At 35.1% G+C, this 21,104-nt stretch overlaps 1 protein-coding gene across 2 annotated transcripts in view; it reads right to left on the bottom strand.

The window, feature by feature from the left end:
* Positions 1-279: 279 nt before the first annotated feature.
* Positions 280-21,104, bottom strand: part of LOC134752390 (probable peptidoglycan muropeptide transporter SLC46) — a 58,119-nt gene continuing 37,294 nt past the window's right edge. Inside the window, exons 3-8 of one of the 2 annotated variants that reach the window (XM_063688101.1) lie at positions 18,099-18,258; positions 8,487-8,588; positions 6,603-6,740; positions 5,041-5,124; positions 2,141-2,297; positions 280-1,614 (exon numbers count right to left, since the gene is read on the bottom strand). In XM_063688101.1, coding sequence (XP_063544171.1) covers positions 1,362-1,614; positions 2,141-2,297; positions 5,041-5,124; positions 6,603-6,740; positions 8,487-8,588; positions 18,099-18,258 — 894 coding nt within the window. In that variant the 3' untranslated portion in view covers positions 280-1,361. The remainder of the gene's footprint in view (positions 1,615-2,140; positions 2,298-5,040; positions 5,125-6,602; positions 6,741-8,486; positions 8,589-18,098; positions 18,259-21,104) is intronic. The other variant, XM_063688110.1, reaches the window with a different exon arrangement.

The raw sequence follows: 21,104 nt of genomic DNA, 5'->3' as shown, positions 1-21,104 counted from the left end.
CGTAGATAATAGATATATACTAATCCTGTCTCTTTCACGCAAAGGGAAACCTTTATAAAAAGCGCTTAAAGATAAGGGTAACCCTTATTAAGGGCTAGCCTTATTTTTGGTTAGCTTTTCGGTAAGGGTTAGTCAGAGGTATGAATGGGCTTGCAGTTCAAAAGGGAAAGTCTTTCAATGTGTTAGCCGTGTTTAAGTGTCGCCCATTGAAAGGGTTTTATCGCGGAAAGGGTTGTCCGGTCCCTGGTTGTATCTATGTGTAAATCAATGAAAACAACGTTTTAGTCAAAATTTTCTTTATTATGTCCTATGGAATAAGTACGCACACAATAAATTTAATCAGGTGTCCCAGCTAAATGATTAATAAACTGAAGCAAATGTGTCTAAATTGATCATACATCTGTAAGGTTTCAATTTATTTTACATTTATTGTTATTGTGATACCTATTTAAATGGTATAGCCTCCTGACGACCGGCGTCCTACTCATTTCATAACACAAGCAAAATTGCAACCTCACCATGGTTGAAAAACTCAGTATACGTCTTCAATTTAATAATCATCTAAAGTCTCACTTGTTATAGGAAACTAGCCTAAGGTATTACTTAAGTACTAAATAAAATATTATTATTTTTATATCGTATACACGCACAATCACATTACATTTCATTTTGTCTAATGTATTTATTGCTTTCAATATTACAAGTGTTACAACAGAGTCTCTATTGCCATAATTATCACAGTACAGAAATCACATATTTAAAACGTTCGACCAATTCCCGTATTAATATTTCAAAATCGTTTTCCAGAAATTGAGACGCATATATACACAATAATGTTTTACTTTTTTAGAATTGAATGAGAGTTGTAACAGGTTCTGGTATTTATCAAATGTTAAAAAAATACTAGATAAAATATAAAAGATGTCTATTTTAACCGACCCAAAAAAGAGCATTCTGAATTTTTTGGCTGTGTACAATTCGGCTGTTTTGAAATATCATTCCCTGATTTTATAGCTCCAGTAAACCGGCGTTTACCGCCCGCTGCACTGGCAAGAAACCCTTTCAGACCAGACTCATGACGTGTTTCATTAAAGTCTTATAAGAATTAAGTAGTTTCTATCCATTTGTTTTTATCTGCTGCTTTAAAGTTTTTGTTTGTTATAAAGAGATAAAATATAAATGAACTCATAGAGGCTTGTTAGGTTTAATGCAAGGAGGCTAACATTTAGTGTACGGTACGGGCGGTAATAAAGAAAGTAACAGATCGCATGTCGCTTTTGTTTCGCCCGACTATTTAATAATTGCGATCTGAGATATCAGTAAATTCTTTTTTGTAATGTTGATGATATAATATAAAATATTCACAATTTACTGGTGCTATGCATACTTTCTGTGAAAGCAGTTTCGATCTGCGACTGCCGTATGTTTTCTTTATCTGCTGCAGATGTGTTGTTGATCATATTGTCGATCCTCTTCGTCCTGCTGTTGCCATCCTTGTCGTCTTCAAACGCTTTATTATCAAGACCCGTCTTAACCGGAGCGTCTTCTTTTTTTGCGTCTTCTTCCTGGTCTGACGTTTTGTTACTATATTTCTTGCTTGCTAAATATAGCCACCTGAAAAATAAGTTTATATTTGTGGTGAAAGAGTTATAAGTAGATCGGCGGCGTAGGTAATTGGGTAAGTTTGTCATTTGACAACAGGAAACATTTTGATTGCTGAATCTACTCATCCATCGAAAAGCAGCAATCATACATTGTTACATTACTATTACAGAAGCCGGGAAATTAAGGCTGCCGGCCAAGTAGTTATGAACGGATAGGGATATGAGTTTTTTTTTTTCTCATCGAATTATGTACCTATAAGTAGTGCTATTACTGCTTTAAAAAACAATTAGCCCAATGTCGGAGGAGTTCGAATCAGGTGCTGCCCCTACAGTTAACGCGCGCTCCTTTGTGCGTTGGGTTAGTTCCTTTTTGGGAGGTCACCTGTTAAAAATCGGAAACTTTAACTTGACATAGAGAGGTTCTGTGTGCCCCTTACAGTTCACACACTCCCTATAGGTAAGTGCTCGTTCGACTAAGGGTGATCATGGCATTTGTCACCCTGAAAAGCGAATTCAATACATACTTAGATACTCACAAAAATATGACAACGGCAGGGACGGTTAGAGCGCCACCCAGAACGAAAAACGCTCCAGGAAAGGACTTGATGGTCGCAGTGTAAGTGCTTGTGTACATTGGCGCATATACAAGAGGCATCATCGCTTCCGCCACGCCGAAGAAAGAATTCACCTTGCCTACACAAAAAAACAACAATTGTCACGGAATAATTAACGTTTTTTGGGTTAATTGATTTGACCGCCGGGCCAAATTTTAAGTTGGCGGGGCGACGAGATGATTAATAAAATCTATAATTGCCTAGCAACAGTAGTAACTGTAATTCTCTTTATTGTCATGTTAATCGGTGTCAGTCATGAATGTAGTAGAAAATGACATTATTCAATATAGTCATAAAAATGACAGGTTTGTGATTAACTGAAATGGTGTCAGTGTTAGAAATAGTAGATTACAGGTACAGGGGAGTAAAATGACATATTTACGGCGAGGGCTTACATTGAATCCTAAACGAAGCGAAGGATTCTAAGATAATAGAATACCGAGAGTAACGAGGGATTCTAAAGTAGAATCCTGAGCGTATTGAGGGATTCAAGTGTGTTACGTCCAAGATGGAAATAATTTTGCTACTATGTGACACATACTGCTTTTCACATCACCTATGAGGTAATTATGAGATTTAAAAATATTATTTAAGCTAAAAAACCGGTCAAGTGCGAGTCGGACTCGCGTTTCAAGGGTTCCGTACATTACACAATTTAAACAATGTATTTTTTATGTGAAATGTCTAAAAAACCCGTAGGGGTCGGATCAAAAACTAAGTAATTAAGTCCGACTCACGCTTAACTGCACATTTCTAATAGGTTTTCCGGTGATCTATAGATAGAGATCTATTTTGTGTATTTTTTTCAAAATTTTTGACCCAGTAGTTTCGGAGATAAAGGGGGGAATGGTCATTTTTTGTCTATTTTCTTGAATAACTTCTAAACTGTTTATCTTAAAATTATAAAGAAAATATATTTGAGATTCGCACAATGAGCTCTTTTATTTGATACACGATATAGTTTGACAAACTTTATTTTTTAATTTTCTCATTTACCCCTCAAAAGTGGCCCCCGTGTTTAAAATTAATTTGTTTACGTTACATGTCACAAACTTACATATGTGTACCAAATTTCAACTTAATTGGTCCAGTAGTTTCGGAGAAAATAGGCTGTGACAGACAGATGCACGAGTGATCCTATAAGGGTTCCGTTTTTTCCTTTTGAGGTACGGAATTCTAAAAAATGTGAAAATAAATGTAAAAATAGTGTCCTAGAACAAAAAAATGTTATTTTGATCCCTCCTAGCAGGGAAGAAAAGTGCCACTTTGATCCCTCCTAGCGGGGTAGAAAAAGCCGTTTTTCGAATAGGTGATGTGAAAAAATATTTTGAATACAGTTGAAAAAAAAAAACGGATTATATCGCGTATATTGAATAATCCCGACGTTTCGAACCCTTTACAGCGCGAAAACCAACTTTCCGCACGCTAACAGCTACGTAAAGTAGCACTTTTTGAGCAACTGTATTAAATATTGTCTTTGGTTACCGCGATAGTTACTCATGAAATGAAACTATGAAATAGGATTATATCGCGTACATTGAATTTATAATACATCCCTACGTTTAGAACCCTTTACAGCTTTGCTTTAATATTTTGGAACATAATAATTTCCTCTTAGGTGATGTGAAAAACAGTATGTGTCACATTATAGCAAAATTATTTCCACCTTGGGCGTTAAACACATAAATGCCTCACTACGCTCAGGATTCTATTTTAGAATCCCTTGCTACGCTCAAGATGCAATTATAGAGTCCCTCGCTACGCTTCGGATTCAATTATAGAATCCTTCGCTTCGTTCATGATTCGATACGCCCTCGCCGAAAATATGTCATCTACTATTTTCCACAGATCTAGAATGACGCTTATGCTTACGTACAGTCGGTAACCTAAGTACCCATCGCCATACTAATTGTATAAAAAAGTGAATATGTACTTAAGTTAGGGAACCAACTGTACATTCGACATAAAGAGTGCTATATTGCCTATATTGTAGACTTGTGATTTTTTCAGATAGTTATGATACTTTGTTGTTGTGTATCAATATTGGTTGTATATTTGTGAACTACACATTCCACGCCTTTTCGGGTAAGTCTGACACATTTTGTTTATTGTTTACTTTTGAGTTTGCTTTGCTTAGGTATTAGGTAAAGCAGAGACGCTTTCCATATAGATTTTCATACATTGACCCGCCTGTTGTTATCTCTATTGCACGCGCATATGCATTGCTGTCAAGTTCGCACACTGATATTGACAACCGGCATCATAGGCGGGACAGCTATATGTATAACTATGCGCGTGCAATAGAGATAGCAACAGGCGGGTCAATGTACGAAAATCTATGTGTGAAAACTTTAGCAGATCAGGAGATACTGTAATGTCACCACACATTTTTGTGATAGTTTAAAGGGGCCCGCGTCCACGGGCGTCCGCCGGACGAGATCGGCCTGTCAGTTGTTCGGAACTGTCCAATTTTTGTTCTAACTGACAGGCTGATATCGTCCGGCGGACTGATAATCAGTGGGCTTTTTTCCATAATGGGCCAATTCAAGCATATTAGTAGAATGAGTTTTCACATTACTTCTAAACAATGTGCTATTGTTGTCTCTTAGCTGTTGGGTCCGAATAACTACGAGAAGTACGTAGCTGGTCCACTTTTAATTAGCCAAATATTAGTATAAAAACCATACAAAAATAAGCCTTGTGAATAGACACACAAGGCTTATTTTTGTTTGGTTTCTATAGAGAAATAAACCCTTTTAAATAGACACTCCTCAAGTAGACTTAAAACGAGATTAAAGTAAGTATTAGGTACATTTGCTTACCTAACTCATCTTTTTCGACTAATTTTGAAACCATGGACCTCATGGCAATAAAGGACGTTCCGCTGAAGATTTCGATTAATGGGGCTGTAAAAAACGAAAAGAAGATAATTATCGTTGAGCTAGGTCCTAGTTATTGGTTCATGTGGTCCCGTTTGCGCCAACGTGACACTAAACTGCTGAAACGCTTTGACTTATTTGGTACTAGCTGTGCCCGCGGCTCCGCCCGCGTGGAATTCGGTCTGTGTCAGTAAGCGGCTAATTCACCCCTAATTTCTCTCCCTTTGCCCTGGAGGCGGAACTTGAATAAAGTTAACAGATGGATACGCTAGAGGACTAAGTAGTCCAGATAAAATATTTTACAATTAGGTACCGCTAAATAAAACTACACTCCAAAATCAACAGTTTTTTTTCGACCTTATTCAAAATTAAATTGGTTCAGCGGTTTAAGCGTGAAGATAAAGTATTGGGTGGGTTTTTACTTCGGAATGGTATCATTTTGATATCATAAATGAATTCGGCATCCCTGATTTATACGAAAACGATACCAAACTTGGCCTAGTAGCTTAAATGATATAGATATCAAGATAAAGTTGAGCACGAAAACAAGTACCGTAACAGCACAAATAGCAGTTATTTTAGCAAAAACAACTCCTATTACAAAATGTATGGGATTAAGCCATATCTATTATTGATGGTGCTAGCGTGTTTGTCGGATCTGCGCGAAACGATTTCTATTAGGAGATTGTTACTTTCATATAATAATATTATTCCTCCATGACTCGGTCACATCACTAGGCGACGTCAAGTGCCGTTTTTGGCGTGGCTAGCTATGCTATTTACTGGGTAAGGCGTATTATAACATAATGTTGTTTTTTTTAACCTTCTATTCATAGTTGAATTGTAATAAAGTTATACAATAAAGTAGAAGGGCAAAATAAAATAATGCAAATACAAACAAAGAAATATAGTTATTTATTAAAGAGTCTTTGATAAATTAAGTTTGGACGGCAAATGACGTCGGCGGCGTGAGTGGCACAAAATGTCGACGACGTGATTTACCGTCTTTGGCGGTCAAAAGGTTAAATTGCTAGCTTAAAATAAATCTTGAACCCCATACAAATTTTCATCCCCTTTTTAACCCCGTTAGGGGTGAAATTTCTCAAATTTTCATAGCCTATAACCTGGCCGTGGATTTTTTCTACAGATTAGTAAAGTTTTCATCAAAATGCGCGGTCAAATAAACAGATAAACCAAACCAAATACATAGTATTTGACTTTTTTTTGGTTCTATTTCTCGTTATAATTCATGAATATATCCTGCACCAACATTTATGTCTCTGTTTGACCTAATGGTTAACTGGTAGAGAATGCCCTTTGGCATTAAGTCCGCCATTTGTAAATTTTTCTTTGCTTGTGCAATAAAGTTTAAATAAATAAATAAAAATAATAAACAGACAAAAATTCTAAAAACTGTTGGAACGTGCTCTGTTATCGATTCTCTTTCGACCCTCTTCCGCTTGATTATATGTATAGATACGTAGGTGTATAATTGAAAAACTTACCTATATAAATATGCCAAGTTTTCGTAGCAAATGCGTACATGAATCCTGATAGGATTTTGCTTGTACAGGATATCACTCCTATGATGGCGTCGTCGAATTTCAGCAGGTGACTGAAGACGCCCACAGAAAACAGGGTGCCTGAAATTATATTATAATACATATTTTAGCAATAAATTACATGTTAGAAGCGCTTTTGGTTGCCTGTTTTTGTAATCCATGCATTGAATTTTACCAGAAACTACCCATGTTTTGTAGCCGATTTAAATTAAATGTTAAGTCGTTGCATATGTAGACTCGATACGAAATTTCTACAAAAAAGGCTTATATTCATTTTGTAACTTTAACCAGGGGGGGGGGGGGGCACTAGAAATATAGTTTAAGTTAGTAAAGATGGTAGCGATTTCTGTTAATTCATTCTAGACAACCTACTTTTGCGTAAAGTTGACTTCCGATTATGCAAACTACATCACTAGATGTCACTAATATAATTTTAAGGCATGGATACAACATTAAGAAGGTTGCATATACACCTCTTTGTCAAGACCTTTCTTTATTTATAATGTTGACAATGTTGTTAACTTGTTACCTTAACAACGGTTGTTTCCTGTCAGACAAAAATAAATGTCGTAAACAGATATATGTATGAGCATATTTATTCTATTCCTATTCTATTCTCTACTAATTCTAAAGTGGTAGCTGATTAAAAACGAAGCAAGCCTACCTATGAAGAACACCTTTCAAATTATGAAAATATATTGGTAATATTAATTTTGTTTACGAAAAACATGTTCAGTGTCACTGCAAAGATTCGTGCGATTAGATCCCGCCAAAGGCATCTAAGACGAATTAGAGCGCATATTTGGAGGTACGTGCGTAGACAAGACATACAACCTATGCCTGAAATTCATCAGCTACAAGAAAGACCCAAATCACATCATTAGTTTATTACTCATGTGTCAATTTTAAAGAATATCTGGACCAAACCGAAATTCTCCTAATGTGTATGATCCTGGACACTACCTCCGGAATATCTTCAATTCAAGCTCTTGATGTCAAAGAAGGAGTTGAGAACCTGGCAAGTCAGTTATGCGAATGCGAAAGAGTTCTAGGTCAGACTGAGATACAAGTCACAGAAGACGAGGCTGATGCAGCTTTGTTTCAACGAAAATCAGATACTGCAAGTACTTACACCGGCTTTACTATCTTGTATACCAAATTGAAAGCAATAAACATACTTATTTTATAGTTAGGTTTTTTATTTTTATTTTATTATTTTTAAACCTTTTCTACATAATATTAGGTCTACTTGGAAGGTTTACAAGTAATTTTTTGTTTGATTTCTTGTAACCAATAAGATTTTTGTTACAAGAAACCAATAATTTACTTGAAAACCGACCAAGTAGTCCTAATATTATGTAGAACGAAAGTACCCGTATGGATGGATGCATATGTAGTTGTGCACGCACACATACAAACTTAGTTTCAAGATGAAGTCAGAGATGGTGCTTTCAAATGAGTTTAGTTAAAGTCAAAGAGTAAAGTAAGTATATAGGTAAAGAGAGCCCTCTCTTTACCTATATACTTACTTTACTCTTTGACGTTAACTTTATTAAATTTTTATTATTAGCAAGTAGCTCGTTATTTATCAGATATTGGTGTCAATTTGGTATTTAGTCAGCAATCGTTCAAGAAATACCTGCCTCTGTGAGATGGGTTTAGTTATTTCTTATGCACCGCGCCTTTTTAAGTTAGTGGGCGTATTATGATCGAGTTAACTTTTGCCACTGTTATTGACTTGCGTCAGTCCTACATTTTAGAAACGTTGTTGTCTGATGTAATTGACAAAAAATGCCCCCGCGGAGGTACTCTACTGGACTATCTTACCAACTAACGAAGTGCACATGGCATACGTAGAGAACACGCTGAAGTCGACCTCGTTCCAGTTGAAGCGGTACCGCGTGAACAGGTACATCACTGACATTTCACCTGAAATGTTAAACAATGCCTTTATACAAATGTATCTAACGTCGCCTTAACCCCATGACCGCCAAAGGCCGTACAAGCTCCCAAATACTGTTTACTCGTAAAGTGAACCTTCATACTTTTCTATAAAATATAATATAGCGTGTTACGCAGCGTACTACGTAGGCGAACAACACGCGAACGCGAAGCGGCGCGGCAAGGAGCGGGTTGAATCAATCCTTTGATACCTATTAGAAGACAGTGTCCTACGTGGGCGATCTCGTTGCGAACGCGAACGCCTTGGGCCCGCCGCGCCGCGCCGCTCCGCTTCGCTTCGCGTTCGCGAGTGTTCGCCTACGAGACGCAGCGTTAGGGTATATCGGAAATCGAGACAGACCGATTCGGGTCAAAGTAAAAAATGTGGTAAGTAATCATTATATTATTGCCTATAATTAGTGTTGCAGAGTAAGAGGAGAGACGTAGGTACGGTGCAAAACAAAGTGACGCACTTTAGCTTTTCGCGCGCAATTTTTGTACATTTGATTTAATAAATGAAAGGCACAATATATGTAACATGATAATACGGCAACAAATATCCAAATAACAAAAATATTTTGTTTAAATACAGACTTCATGCATGAAGCCTTTTTGAGCATTTTGAGCAAAATAGACTTTCCTTAAGTGTTCCGCGTTTTGTGAGGTTAATATCTTGTAGTAATTTAATTACAGATGTTTGAAAAAAAATGAAATTAAAAAAAAACCAAGGTGCTGTACATAATAAAACGTTTGCAATTGTAACCAACTATATAATATTGTACGGACTGTGACGACATACATTACTTCGACAATACCTAGGTTTGCCCTAGTTATGTATACGTAAACATTGTTTTTTAGTGTGACATTGTTAATTTATTTATTAATATTTTTCTTTTAAAATTTTGCTTCATAAATTGCTGTTTTAATTTTAAGTTAACAATCTTTTTACGAAAGCATTTTGTTTTATCCTTTTGTGTAAAGTACTATATCTTTTTCTTTGAAACAAATGAATCTATATATCTACTTTCTACAGACAAATTTAATAATATAACAATATGAACAAAAATATTCGTAATATGCACCCTCAATAAAGTATAATTTTATTAATTTGAGTAAACTGGGTATCAATATTTGCTGTTTATTTCGTTTATGTGCTATTTTGCTGTACATAATTTAGTGGCCGACTAATCGGCCATTTTTGCCGACTAGTCGCCGACTAATCGCCGACTACAAATGTGGCCGGATAGTCGGCTTTCCCGACTAGTCGGCGACTAGTCGGTACATCCCTAATAATAATACAAGCGTCTAAGTTCTGATCAGTTCAAATGAGACGGAACTTTATAACCGTCGAAAGTGACCTAGTTTAAAAGACTTCCAAGACTGTAACTACTTACCTACTTCCTGCCTTGCCAAAAGGAAAAAAGAAGTACTTAGTTATAATTTTTTTTTTAATTATACAAGGTCCTGGAGTTGGATACTTATGACCAAATGGCGGGAAAGTGGGTTAGGCTTTGCCCAGCAGTGGAGGTAAATAAAAAAAATCAAAACAGGTGAACTCCGCGCTGACACGTAATACCTACACAGTCACCAAATTGCATAATAAATGGTTGGTTACTGTGGAAGCCAGTAGTTTAGGTAATGATTTTATTGTCCATTGTTTTTGACTTTAATGACTGTTTACAGATGTAGGTAGTGCATAATTGTTTTCCATCGTATTTTCTCGGAAACGTTCGTATTTTTCATGCTACTTCAGTCAACCTCAGTACTTTTTGTACCGAGACTGGCTGAAATAGCAAGACACGTTCATACGTTTCCGTGAAAATACGATAGAAAATAATTATGCACTGCATCTGTACTGAAAATAATTATACACAGCAATCTAAATTATCTCAGTGGATACTTTTATAATTATGGTTAAACTCGAGACATAATGTCTGTTCAAATTCTATAAAAATAGCCTTACAAAGACCCCTATTTATGCTCTTGAGTGAATTATAAATGTTCATTGTCTACTATCGTATATATATAGGTACATAACTTATTGTCATCCAATCACATATAAGTATGTTAAGTAGTTAGGTGCTAAAATAATATTATACCTACTTACGTTCGAAATGTAGGAAGCAATTTTTAAGCATTTAATTTTGCAAGCGATGTTAAGTACTTATCTTAACCTTCACCTTGTCAACTAGTGTGAATAATTTATATGAATAAAAAGAAAAACGACAAATTTGGTACCTTAAAAGGGCAAAAACTCATGGAAAAATTATCTATATATATATAAACGTAAAAGTCCTGACTGACTGACTCACTTAAATCAACGCCCAGCCCAAACCGTTGGACCTAGAGAGCTGTTTTTTTCACAATAGATAGCTTTTATGACGTTAGTATCCACAAAGAAGGGGTTTTTCAAAATTTATCCCCTAAGGTGGTGAAAAAGGGGTTGAAAGTTTGTATGGAGATCATAAATTTTTTCGAGTGCGGAACTTGAAACTTTGTATAAAGGCATATTATTAAAATACTAGAAAAGTAATTTCAGCGTTTTTGAAAATTCATCCCTTAAGGTGGTGAAAAAGGGGTAGAAAGTTTGTATGGAGGTCAAACATTTTTTTAAGTGCGCGACTTGAATCTTTGCATAAAGGCATGTTATTAGAATGCAAGAAAAGTGATTTCAGCGTGTTTAAAAATTCATCCCCTAAAGTGGTTAAAAAGGGGTTGAAATTTTGTCGTGGTCCTAATTTTATTTTAAGCTAGGTACTTGAAACTGCATAGAAATATATATAATTAAAAGAGAAAAAACTTATTTCAGCATTATTGAAAATTCATCCCCCAAGGTGGTAAAAATGGGGTTGAAAGTTTGTATGGAGATCAAATATTGTTTTGAGTGCGGGAATTGAATCTTTGCATATATTATTAGAATACAAGAAAAGTAATTTAAGCGTTTTTAAATATTCTTCCCCTAAAAGGGTTAAAAAGGGGTTCAAAGTGAATCTATTACAAATGCTTTGAAACTTCTTAGAAAGGCATTGTATAAGATTCCAAAACAGTTATTTCAACGTTCTTAAAAATTCAACCCCTAAAGGGGTTAAAAAGGGGATGTAAGTTTATATGTGATACAAATTTTCTTTTAAGCTAGGAACTTGAAACTTAAAATAGACGAAAATTGATTATTTACACCGTTTTTGAAAAGTTTGTATTAATAGTTTCGGGAGCGAATTTTTTTTTAAATAGTGGACTTGTAAATCTTCTAAGAGGCCAGAGGGATTATATCGGGTACAATTTTTTTCAGTTAGGGTCTTGAAACTTCGTAGTTTGTGAAAGACAAATTTCATGCGTTGTATAATTATTAACAAATGATTAACCGTCCCTACTGATATCTTTTGCTGCATAATGTTCTATATTATGCTCATGTAGAATATATAACCACCAACATACAAATCCACGCGTACCAACTACCAAGTCGCCGGCAACAGCTAGTTAAAACATATTTATACTTTTAAAATGCCAAATTTAATGTTTTTGTAAACATTTTTAGGGTTCCGTACCTCAAAAGGAAAAAACGGAACCCTTATAGGATCACTCGTGCGTCTGTCTGTCGGTCTGTCCGTCTGTCACAGCCTATTTTCTCCGAAACTACTGGACCAATTAAGTTGAAATTTGGTAAACATATGTAAGTTTGTGACCCAAAGACGGACATGTAACGTAAATAAATGAATTTGAAACACGGGGGCCACTTTTGGGGGGTAAATGGGAAAATTAAAAAAAAAAGTTTTTCAAACTATATCGTGTTACATATCAAATGAAAGAGCTCATTGTGATAATCTCAAATATATTTTTTTTATAATTTTAAGATAAAGAGTTTAGAAGTTATTTAAGAAAATAGGCAAAAAATGACCATTCCCCTTTATCTCCGAAACTACTGGGTCAAAAAATTTGAAAAAAATACACAAAATAGATCTTTACCTATAGATATTACAGGAAAACCTATTAGAAATGTGCAGTCAAGCGTAAGTCGGACTTAACTACTTAGTTTTTGATCCGACCCCTACGGGTTTTTTAAAGAAATTTCACATGAAAAATACATTGTTTAAATTGTGTAATGTACGGAACCCTTGGAACGCGAGTCCGACTCGCACTTGGTCGGTTTTAATATTTGACTTTGGGCATACTAACCATATATTTAAGCTTTATGTGTACTAACAACAATGATCTCAGTTGGCCTATGAATAAAAAATTAAATAAAAAAAATATAGTTCCATTTGTATGGAAATCGTCACCGCCTCGCGCTATATTTTTGTTTACGAAAAAAATTATGAATGCCTACTTTAGTGATATTTTCTAGAATAAATGGGCAACATTGTTCAATTTTTTAGGAACACAAAGATTAATGCTGCCAAACGAAATCTTTTGTTCAAAGAACGCCGTATTTGACCCTTTTATGTCGTGGGCAAGTACAACTAAATTAGATTGTTTCCTTATTGAATGACTTGGTAAACTTAACACTATAAAACGTTATAATAATACCTACTAAAAAAACTTATTTGTGCATGGACAAGACAAGCCCATCTAGGTTTGACCGACCTAACCGGGCCGCTCATTATCGTACTAACATGCGTAAATTGTGCGAAGATTTTTACGCATATTACCTAAGTATGAGGGGCTGTAATAACGTCCCTTTTTATAGAAAATACCACAATTAATGTCCAGAATTTTAATGTCCAGAGAGGAAATGAGGACTACGTTTTTATGAAAAGGCGATTTCGCGCGGTCGTCCACTATCCTCTTAATCAATCAAAAAGCATATTCATATTAAATGAGTTTACAGTAGGTTTTATTTATATTTTGGGTTACAACATGCACCCACAATATAAAAAACCTTTACACGTACCTAGGTTGTCATTGTTTCTTTTGATATGTTTTTTGTTATAGATAATATAAAAACTAGTTTGGGATATAGGTATGATGCTATTACAGCGGTAAGAACTTGCTCTTATGAGCGTGCAATAGAGTTCTGCGATGAAATATAATTGGCATACCTACTACAATATACTTGAGTCAAACTTTTGCCTTATTATTTTACTGCGAATTGAACGTAATAGCTTTTACCTACTTGCAAGCGATGCGAAGTTACCTACCAAGTAATATTATACAGTTGCGAATTGCTCACTCACCTTCAATACCTATACAGCTAAATGCCAATGGCCAATGTCTTATTATCGCAGACCTTTAAACAGGTATGTCTGGTGCTACATGCTTTCCCGCCTTTAATGTCCCTAAAACCAGAAACATGTAACGAGCAGCGGCAGATACCTATAGCTTTGAGAGTGAATGGTAGAAAGTAGTGGCGTAACTAATCTGTGCCATAATCTAACGTTGATCGTCTTGGGGTGTTAATGTTGCCAAAGCCTATATATAGGCCATTTTCCTAAACCTCCTAAGAGATCAAGTCAGAATATTTTTACAGATAATATATAATTTATAAGATAAATATAAACTGAATATGATATGAATATGACATCCAATAAAGTATGCAAAAATCAAATCAACACAACAAGTTTCAAATAATTTGTGTCACAGTGTAGAAATTATAGTTAACGAAAACTTATGTAAAATCTGGCTTTGATTTTGTTCAAATATTTAGAGAAGTATGATTTACCTACGTTTCATTTTCACGTGAAAATTAAAGCCTGCAAATCTACCTACATATATTAGGTACCTAAAAGCATTCAAGCACGCTAGGGTAACATCTCTACGAAATACGACGTATCTAAAACGTAGTTAAAACTATTTAGTAATACAGTAACTTTGTCGCCTGAAAGTATGGGGTTCGTTTGCGTCAAATCGCGGTTTATTCGATTTTTGACAAAGTTGCGTTCGGCGCTCGAGGTCTTAAACTGAGATTATTCATTGGGCCAACATCATAAACAAGTCTGCAAAAAATCAGAACTGCCGGATTTGTCGGAAACGCTAAATGTATAAAGTTACTGAATTATAGTGGCTCTGAGCTTAATACCGTAATACCTATAGCTCCGAAAACTGAATTTAAAAAAATGCAAATAATTTGCGAACCTGCTTACAAAACTTCACGGGAATCGGTTGAAAAATGCGACATGAGGTATAACCGTACATGTGAAAGCATTTTGCCCACGCTGAAACGGAGACGCTTTGCTCGGCGAGCTTCGCACTCGACAATAATGTATTAAGAACTGATACAATTTTTATATAATGAGTGCCGAATAACCGACTTTAAGAAGTTATTATATTATATTCTTCGGCGGAGGACTTATGGCTCACATTGTTATTGAAATCAAATGCAGAACGGGATACGGTAAAATTGCATTTATGCGTTTTGTATCTTTGTAAACAAGGGCAAGGGTATTCATTTTCTGACCAACTTTCTAACTTCCTAAGTAAATTAGGAGAGGTTATGACTAGTAATCCCGACGATAAATTCCTTATCATTGGCGATTTTAATCTGAGTAACATTGTATGGACGCCTAGTGATCAGTTTTTGTTGCCCTCTAACTATTCCACTACGGATGAGTACAGTCTTGTTGATGAGTTAAATACTCTTGATTTATGCCAATACAACGGGGTTTTTAACGCGTTTGGGAAATTATTGGATCTTGTACTTTGTAATGGTGTACTGAGTGTGTGTGATTGCCATACCCCGCTTGTACCCATAGACCCGTATCATAAGGCGTTAAATATATATGTAACATTTGCTTCCTTTGCTTCTCTTAAGCAAGCACCTGTCATGAAATATTTTTATAATAAAGCTAATTATGACCGAATTAATTTAGATCTTTTAGATATAAACTGGGACTTTGAATTTTCTACCCGCACACTCGACCAGTGTGTTGACTTTTTTTATTCAAAATTTAAATACTTGAGAGATAAGTATGTCCCTCATAAGTTAATTACCGTAAGTTCATACCCAGCATGGTACTCATCCTCGCTTAAGAAGGCTATTAAAGAAAAACACAAATATCGTCGCAGATATAAACTATATGGTAATAAGTGTGATTTGCTTGCTTTTGAGTATCAGAGGGACAGAGTTAAACGTATGGAAAGGCAATGTTTCATAAATTACACTATAACGGTTGAAAATAATATTAGTAAAAATCCTAAGCAATTCTGGTCTTTTATAAAATCTCGATCTAAATCTTTTGGCATTCCTAGTAGTGTACGTTATGGTGATACTACTGTGAACTCAGGGGTTGACATTTGCAATGCGTTTTCTGATTACTTTAAAACAAGTTTTTTGGATCCTGAATCGCATAACTCTTCGAATAGTGATACTCTTCATGTATGTGCTGATTCTATTAGTGATATAGCTAGTATTTCGGTTGATAATGATTTGGTTACTAAACTCTTACTGAGCCTCGATCCAAGTAAGTCAGCGGGTCCCGATCAAGTGCCAGCCTTGTATTATATTAACTGTGCTAAAACCCTAACCAAACCTGTTTCCTTATTGTTCCGCCGTTCGTTTGCCGAATGTACCGTTCCCGCGATCTGGAAATCGGCTTTTATTACTCCTGTTATAAAGAAAGGTCCTAAAACGGATGTGACTAATTATAGGCCCATTTCCAAATTGTGTATTATAGCTAAATTATTAGAAAAAATAGTCCACATACAGGTTTCATCTGTACTCAAAAATTCCATAGATAACTCTCAACACGGGTTTGTCCAACGTAGGTCAACTGTGTCTAATCTTGCTTTACTTAATGACTTTGTCTCAGAGGCAATGGACAATGGCCGTCAAGTGGATGTAATCTATACTGATTATAGTAAAGCTTTTGATCGAATTGATCATGATATTCTAATATCTAAGCTTTACTTAATTGGTATAAGGGGTGATCTTTTAAGATGGTTCATATCTTATATAAAAAATCGATGCCAGTCGGTGGTGATCAATAATTATATGTCAAGCTGGGTAGCTATACCAAGCGGAGTGCCCCAAGGCTCTTTATTAGGTCCACTTCTATTTAACATATTTATAAATGACATTAGTACCTGTTTCCAGTTTTCAAAATTACTTAGTTTTGCTGATGATATGAAAATTTTTGCTAAAATTGATACGCTTGCCGATACATATGCATTGCAATCCGATCTAAGCCGGCTAGATAGCTATTGTACAAGAAACAAGCTAGATTTAAACCCCTCCAAATGTTTCACTGTAACTTTTTCTCGTAAACGTGACATAATTCCTGCTTCATATTCGTTAAAAGGTGACATTCTACAGCAAGTAGTGAGCATGAGGGATTTAGGTGTTATTCATGACTCCAAGCTTATTTTCAATGACCATATTGACAGTATAGTGGGTAAAGCAGCTAAGTCACTTGGGTTTATAATGCGTAGTTCAGCTTGTTTTACTCGTCCTAAGACCCTTAAAATCCTGTATTGTGCTTATGTAAGGAGCAAGCTGGAATATGCATCTCAGATTTGGAATCCTCAATATCAAATTTATGTTGATAGGATTGAGCGATTACAAACTAAATTCATAAAATTCCTCTGCTTTAAAATGCATGTAAATTATAATTCTGCTAATTATTTTAGGCTGTGTAAAAAACATCACTTAATCCCACTTGTTAAACGCCGGGAAATTGCGGATATTTTGTATTTAATAAACATTATTAAAAGCCATGTTGATTGTCCTAGTTTACTTAGTAAAATCTCTTTCACTGTTCCATCGAGAAGGTTAAGGCACTTACGTCCCATTAGTACTAACGAGGCTTCCACTAAATATAGAAAAAACAGTTTTTTGTGCAGGGCAGGCAAGACTTTAAATAAAGTTTTGCTTAATTTAGACTTCGATATATTCAATGATAGCATATCTGTAATAAGAAAGAAATTAATTGCATTTTATATGGGTGATACTTCTAGCGCAGGTTCGGGCTCGGCTTACTAAAGTTGTCCTTTATAGGTGTATTTGCTTTTTGTTTTTTTATTTATTTTTTGTTTAATCTTTAAAGTTTTGTGCAGTCAGCGGTTGAAGTGCATGGTTACTTTATGAATGAATTCCATTCCTGATGTGTCTATGCGGTTTTGCAGCTGGCAGTACACACTAACCTTGGCTTGTGCTGTCGGTACTTGTGTGTTGAACTGAATTTTAGTTATATTTGATTTTTGTATATTTAATTTTTATAAGTGAGAACCTGTAATTGGCTCTGTAATTCTATTGTAGCTTTATAAATGTTTATAGCTGTTGGTTTTCCATGTATGAAATAAAAAATAAAAAAAATAAAAATTATGGAACAATAAAACACATATCGTGACCTCTCTCTGGGGAGGAACCCAAAAAAAATTGTGTGTAGTTTTTATTTTACCGTTCTGTCGCCATGCATTATTTATGTAATCATGCAAATTGCAGCTTTCTAGCACTAGCGATCACGGAGCAAAGCCGTGGACAGACGGACAACCGGACATGGCGAAACTATAAGGGTTTCTAGGTGACTACGAAACCCTAAAAATATGTATGTATGTACTGCCACTGACCATAGATAGGGCCGATGACGACGCACAGCACTACGACGAGCATGATCACGCGCAGCCGGCGGTTGTTGGGGCCACGCCGGAACGCCACCAGCAGCGTCTCCTTCACCAAGCTCATGTCGAAGAATGTGTGCAACCATTCACAGCAGTTCTTGGGCGGCTTCTGGAAAAAACAAATTGATAGAGATGGACCGAAAACCCGTAGGGGTCGGATCAAAAACTATGTAAAAAAGTCCGACTCAAGCTTGACTGCACATTTCTAATAGGTTTTCCGGTCATATATAGGTAAAGAACAATTTTGTGTATTTTTTTCAAAGTTTTAGACCCAGTAGTTTCGGAGATAAAGGGGGGGAGGTCATTTTTCTTAAATAACTTCTAAACTATGTGTCCTAAAATTATAAAAATATATATATTTAAGACTCTCACAATGAGCTCTTTCATTTGATATGTAACACGACATGGTATAAAAAAACTTTATTTTTTAATTTTCTCATTTACCTCCCAAAAGTGCCTCCCATGTTTAAAATTCGTTTGTTTACGTTACATGTCCGTCTTCGGGTCACAAACTTACATATTTGTACCAAATTGCAACTTAATTGGTCCAGTAGTTTCGAAGAAAATAGGCTGTGACAAACAGAGTGATCCTATAAGGGTTCCGTTTATTCCTTTTGAGGTACTTACGGAACCCTAAATCTCAGTAATCCCTGAATCATTTCATTATTACTTTTTTTTTGTTACTAGCTTCATATTTTTCATTTATATATTTAGTGATTGTATCGGCTCATTATTTTTAACGTTTATATAATAATTAAGTAAAATACAAAAATGTAATAAAGCTCGGGTGAGGCGCAGATACCACTCCTTACATTCTTTATTCTGACTTAAGTGTAATATTCACAAGTAAGACACTCAGAAGAAAGTAATATTATATTACATCAATTTACAAAAAAAAACCCTATTTGTTTTTAAATTAGAATATCATTTGATATCAATTTCCATTATTTTTAAGAGAAATTAATTAATTTATAATGACCAAAATTAAATTCCATGTTTATTTTCCGCCGCATTTAAATTAGCTTCTAAATCTACTCATATCGAAGGTCCTTCCAGCGTTTCTAAGTGGGTCAAGTTGACGGACTTTTTGTGGGGTCATGCGCCACTGATCGTAGTCATTGAACTTGTCCCCTGTTATATAATCTGTGGACAGCCATGCTCCGACGGATAATCAACGAGCATCCTAACTTTTTTAAATAAAAAATTGATTAGTTACGCAAGTTAGTTCCTTGAAGATAGATTTTCTATTTTCTTGACTATCTTAGTATCTTTGGAACTAAACCGTAGCCATAGGCGTAAAAAATGACCAACAAATGGTGAAAAGAAGAAACGAATACCTAAGTATCAACCAATATCAAAAATAAGAATAAGAAGGAAAATGACACATCATATAAACTTACTAAAGTGCTTGTATACTGGTAGGTACCTATTCAATTACAAAGATTGTTGGGTTTCTGGGAGTAATGGCTCGCTGCTCATGCATAGAGAGGACAATAAGAATAATTAGTTTTAATTTTGGTATAGTTATATACGATTATTTCTTGTTTGCCCGTAATTTCCCAGGTATGGTATTACTACTGACCAAAAAAATGGAAAACCAAGCTAATTCTTAGCTGATTAAGTTAAATATGGTTTAATCGAACGAGCGAGCGAAGCGAAGTTCTTATATTCAACTTCGACGTCGGCTGGCTAGTGGCACGTCCCGGCATTTCGAAGTTTTTTATTTTCATAGTTTGTTTCGCGATATCTGTAGTAAATTAGTTCTAATTTTAGTAAATTAATTTCGGTTAGTTTTGTAAAAAAAATTTTTTATAATATTAGTTTTTTTGCGAAGACAGGAACATATTACCTAAATATGGTATCGTGTTGGGTCGTCCCATTAGTTTTTTTCAAGTTCTTAAAGTCGAACCATTTGCTTTCGTCAACCATTTTCATTCGTAACTTTCGTTGGTAGTCGTCAGTTTTGTTGAAACCAAATTGTCAGTAAATATGAACAAATAAAACTATACTCATCCTTTTCTTTTGGGTGCTAGTACTACTGTAAGACCAAGATAGTATGATTATCTCTGTCTATGTTTGAAATGAGACAGTCCTTTGACAAAATATACACATATGTCTGTCCAGCCGATGGTTGTCGGCGGTTAATGCCACTGTGCGAGCGGAACAGCAATATATTAAAAGAAAAATAAATTATTAAAGAAATCAATAAATAAGAAATTATTTTTAAAGAAATTATTATTTATTTAATTAATATAATTATGCGCGTGCGATAGAGATAGGAACAGGCGGGTCGATGTACAAATTCTTCGTGATTAGTCTTCCTTACTATAAGCTAGGAGGCCCCATTAAAGCAATGATATAGATAGGGTCCTAATACACATTGAGCCACATATAATGAAATTGTTGTAGATACAAGAGCATTGGTATTATGATTACTTTTTTGTTGCCTGAATGTTTAATTTTAAATCATACGCTAGCATGGAAATATTTACTAATATCCATGTATTATTAATAACAATGCGAATGAGTGTGAAAAAACTGTTATATAAACAAATCATAGGTCCATAATCAATTATGCTCATGTCAATGCATAAAATACATAACAAAGAAATATTGCGCATATATCATCGCATATTTTAAGAAGAATTTTATTTATTCTATATAACGGCTTTAAACAGGCCCCGTAACAAGAAAGAAAAATATCTCTTGTTTTCTAAAGTGTGTTAATTACAGAAGTGGGAAAACTATTCAAAAATAACTCTCCGATAGGTACTCGTAAGATTGTTATTATACTTACCTATATTTATAACAATTTCATATATTTTCTTAAAACGAAATCCCATTTGAAAGTTGTAGCTACAAATCAATATTTACCGCACGGTCCGATACGGAAAGCCAATATTACCTACATGACATGTCTACATAAAGACATGTTATGCAAACATAAAACAGTGT

The sequence above is a fragment of the Cydia strobilella genome, chromosome 2 (genome assembly GCF_947568885.1).
Source record: "Cydia strobilella chromosome 2, ilCydStro3.1, whole genome shotgun sequence".
Taxonomy (NCBI): Eukaryota; Metazoa; Arthropoda; class Insecta; order Lepidoptera; family Tortricidae; genus Cydia; species Cydia strobilella.
This window is presented reverse-complemented; position numbering and strand designations above follow the sequence as displayed.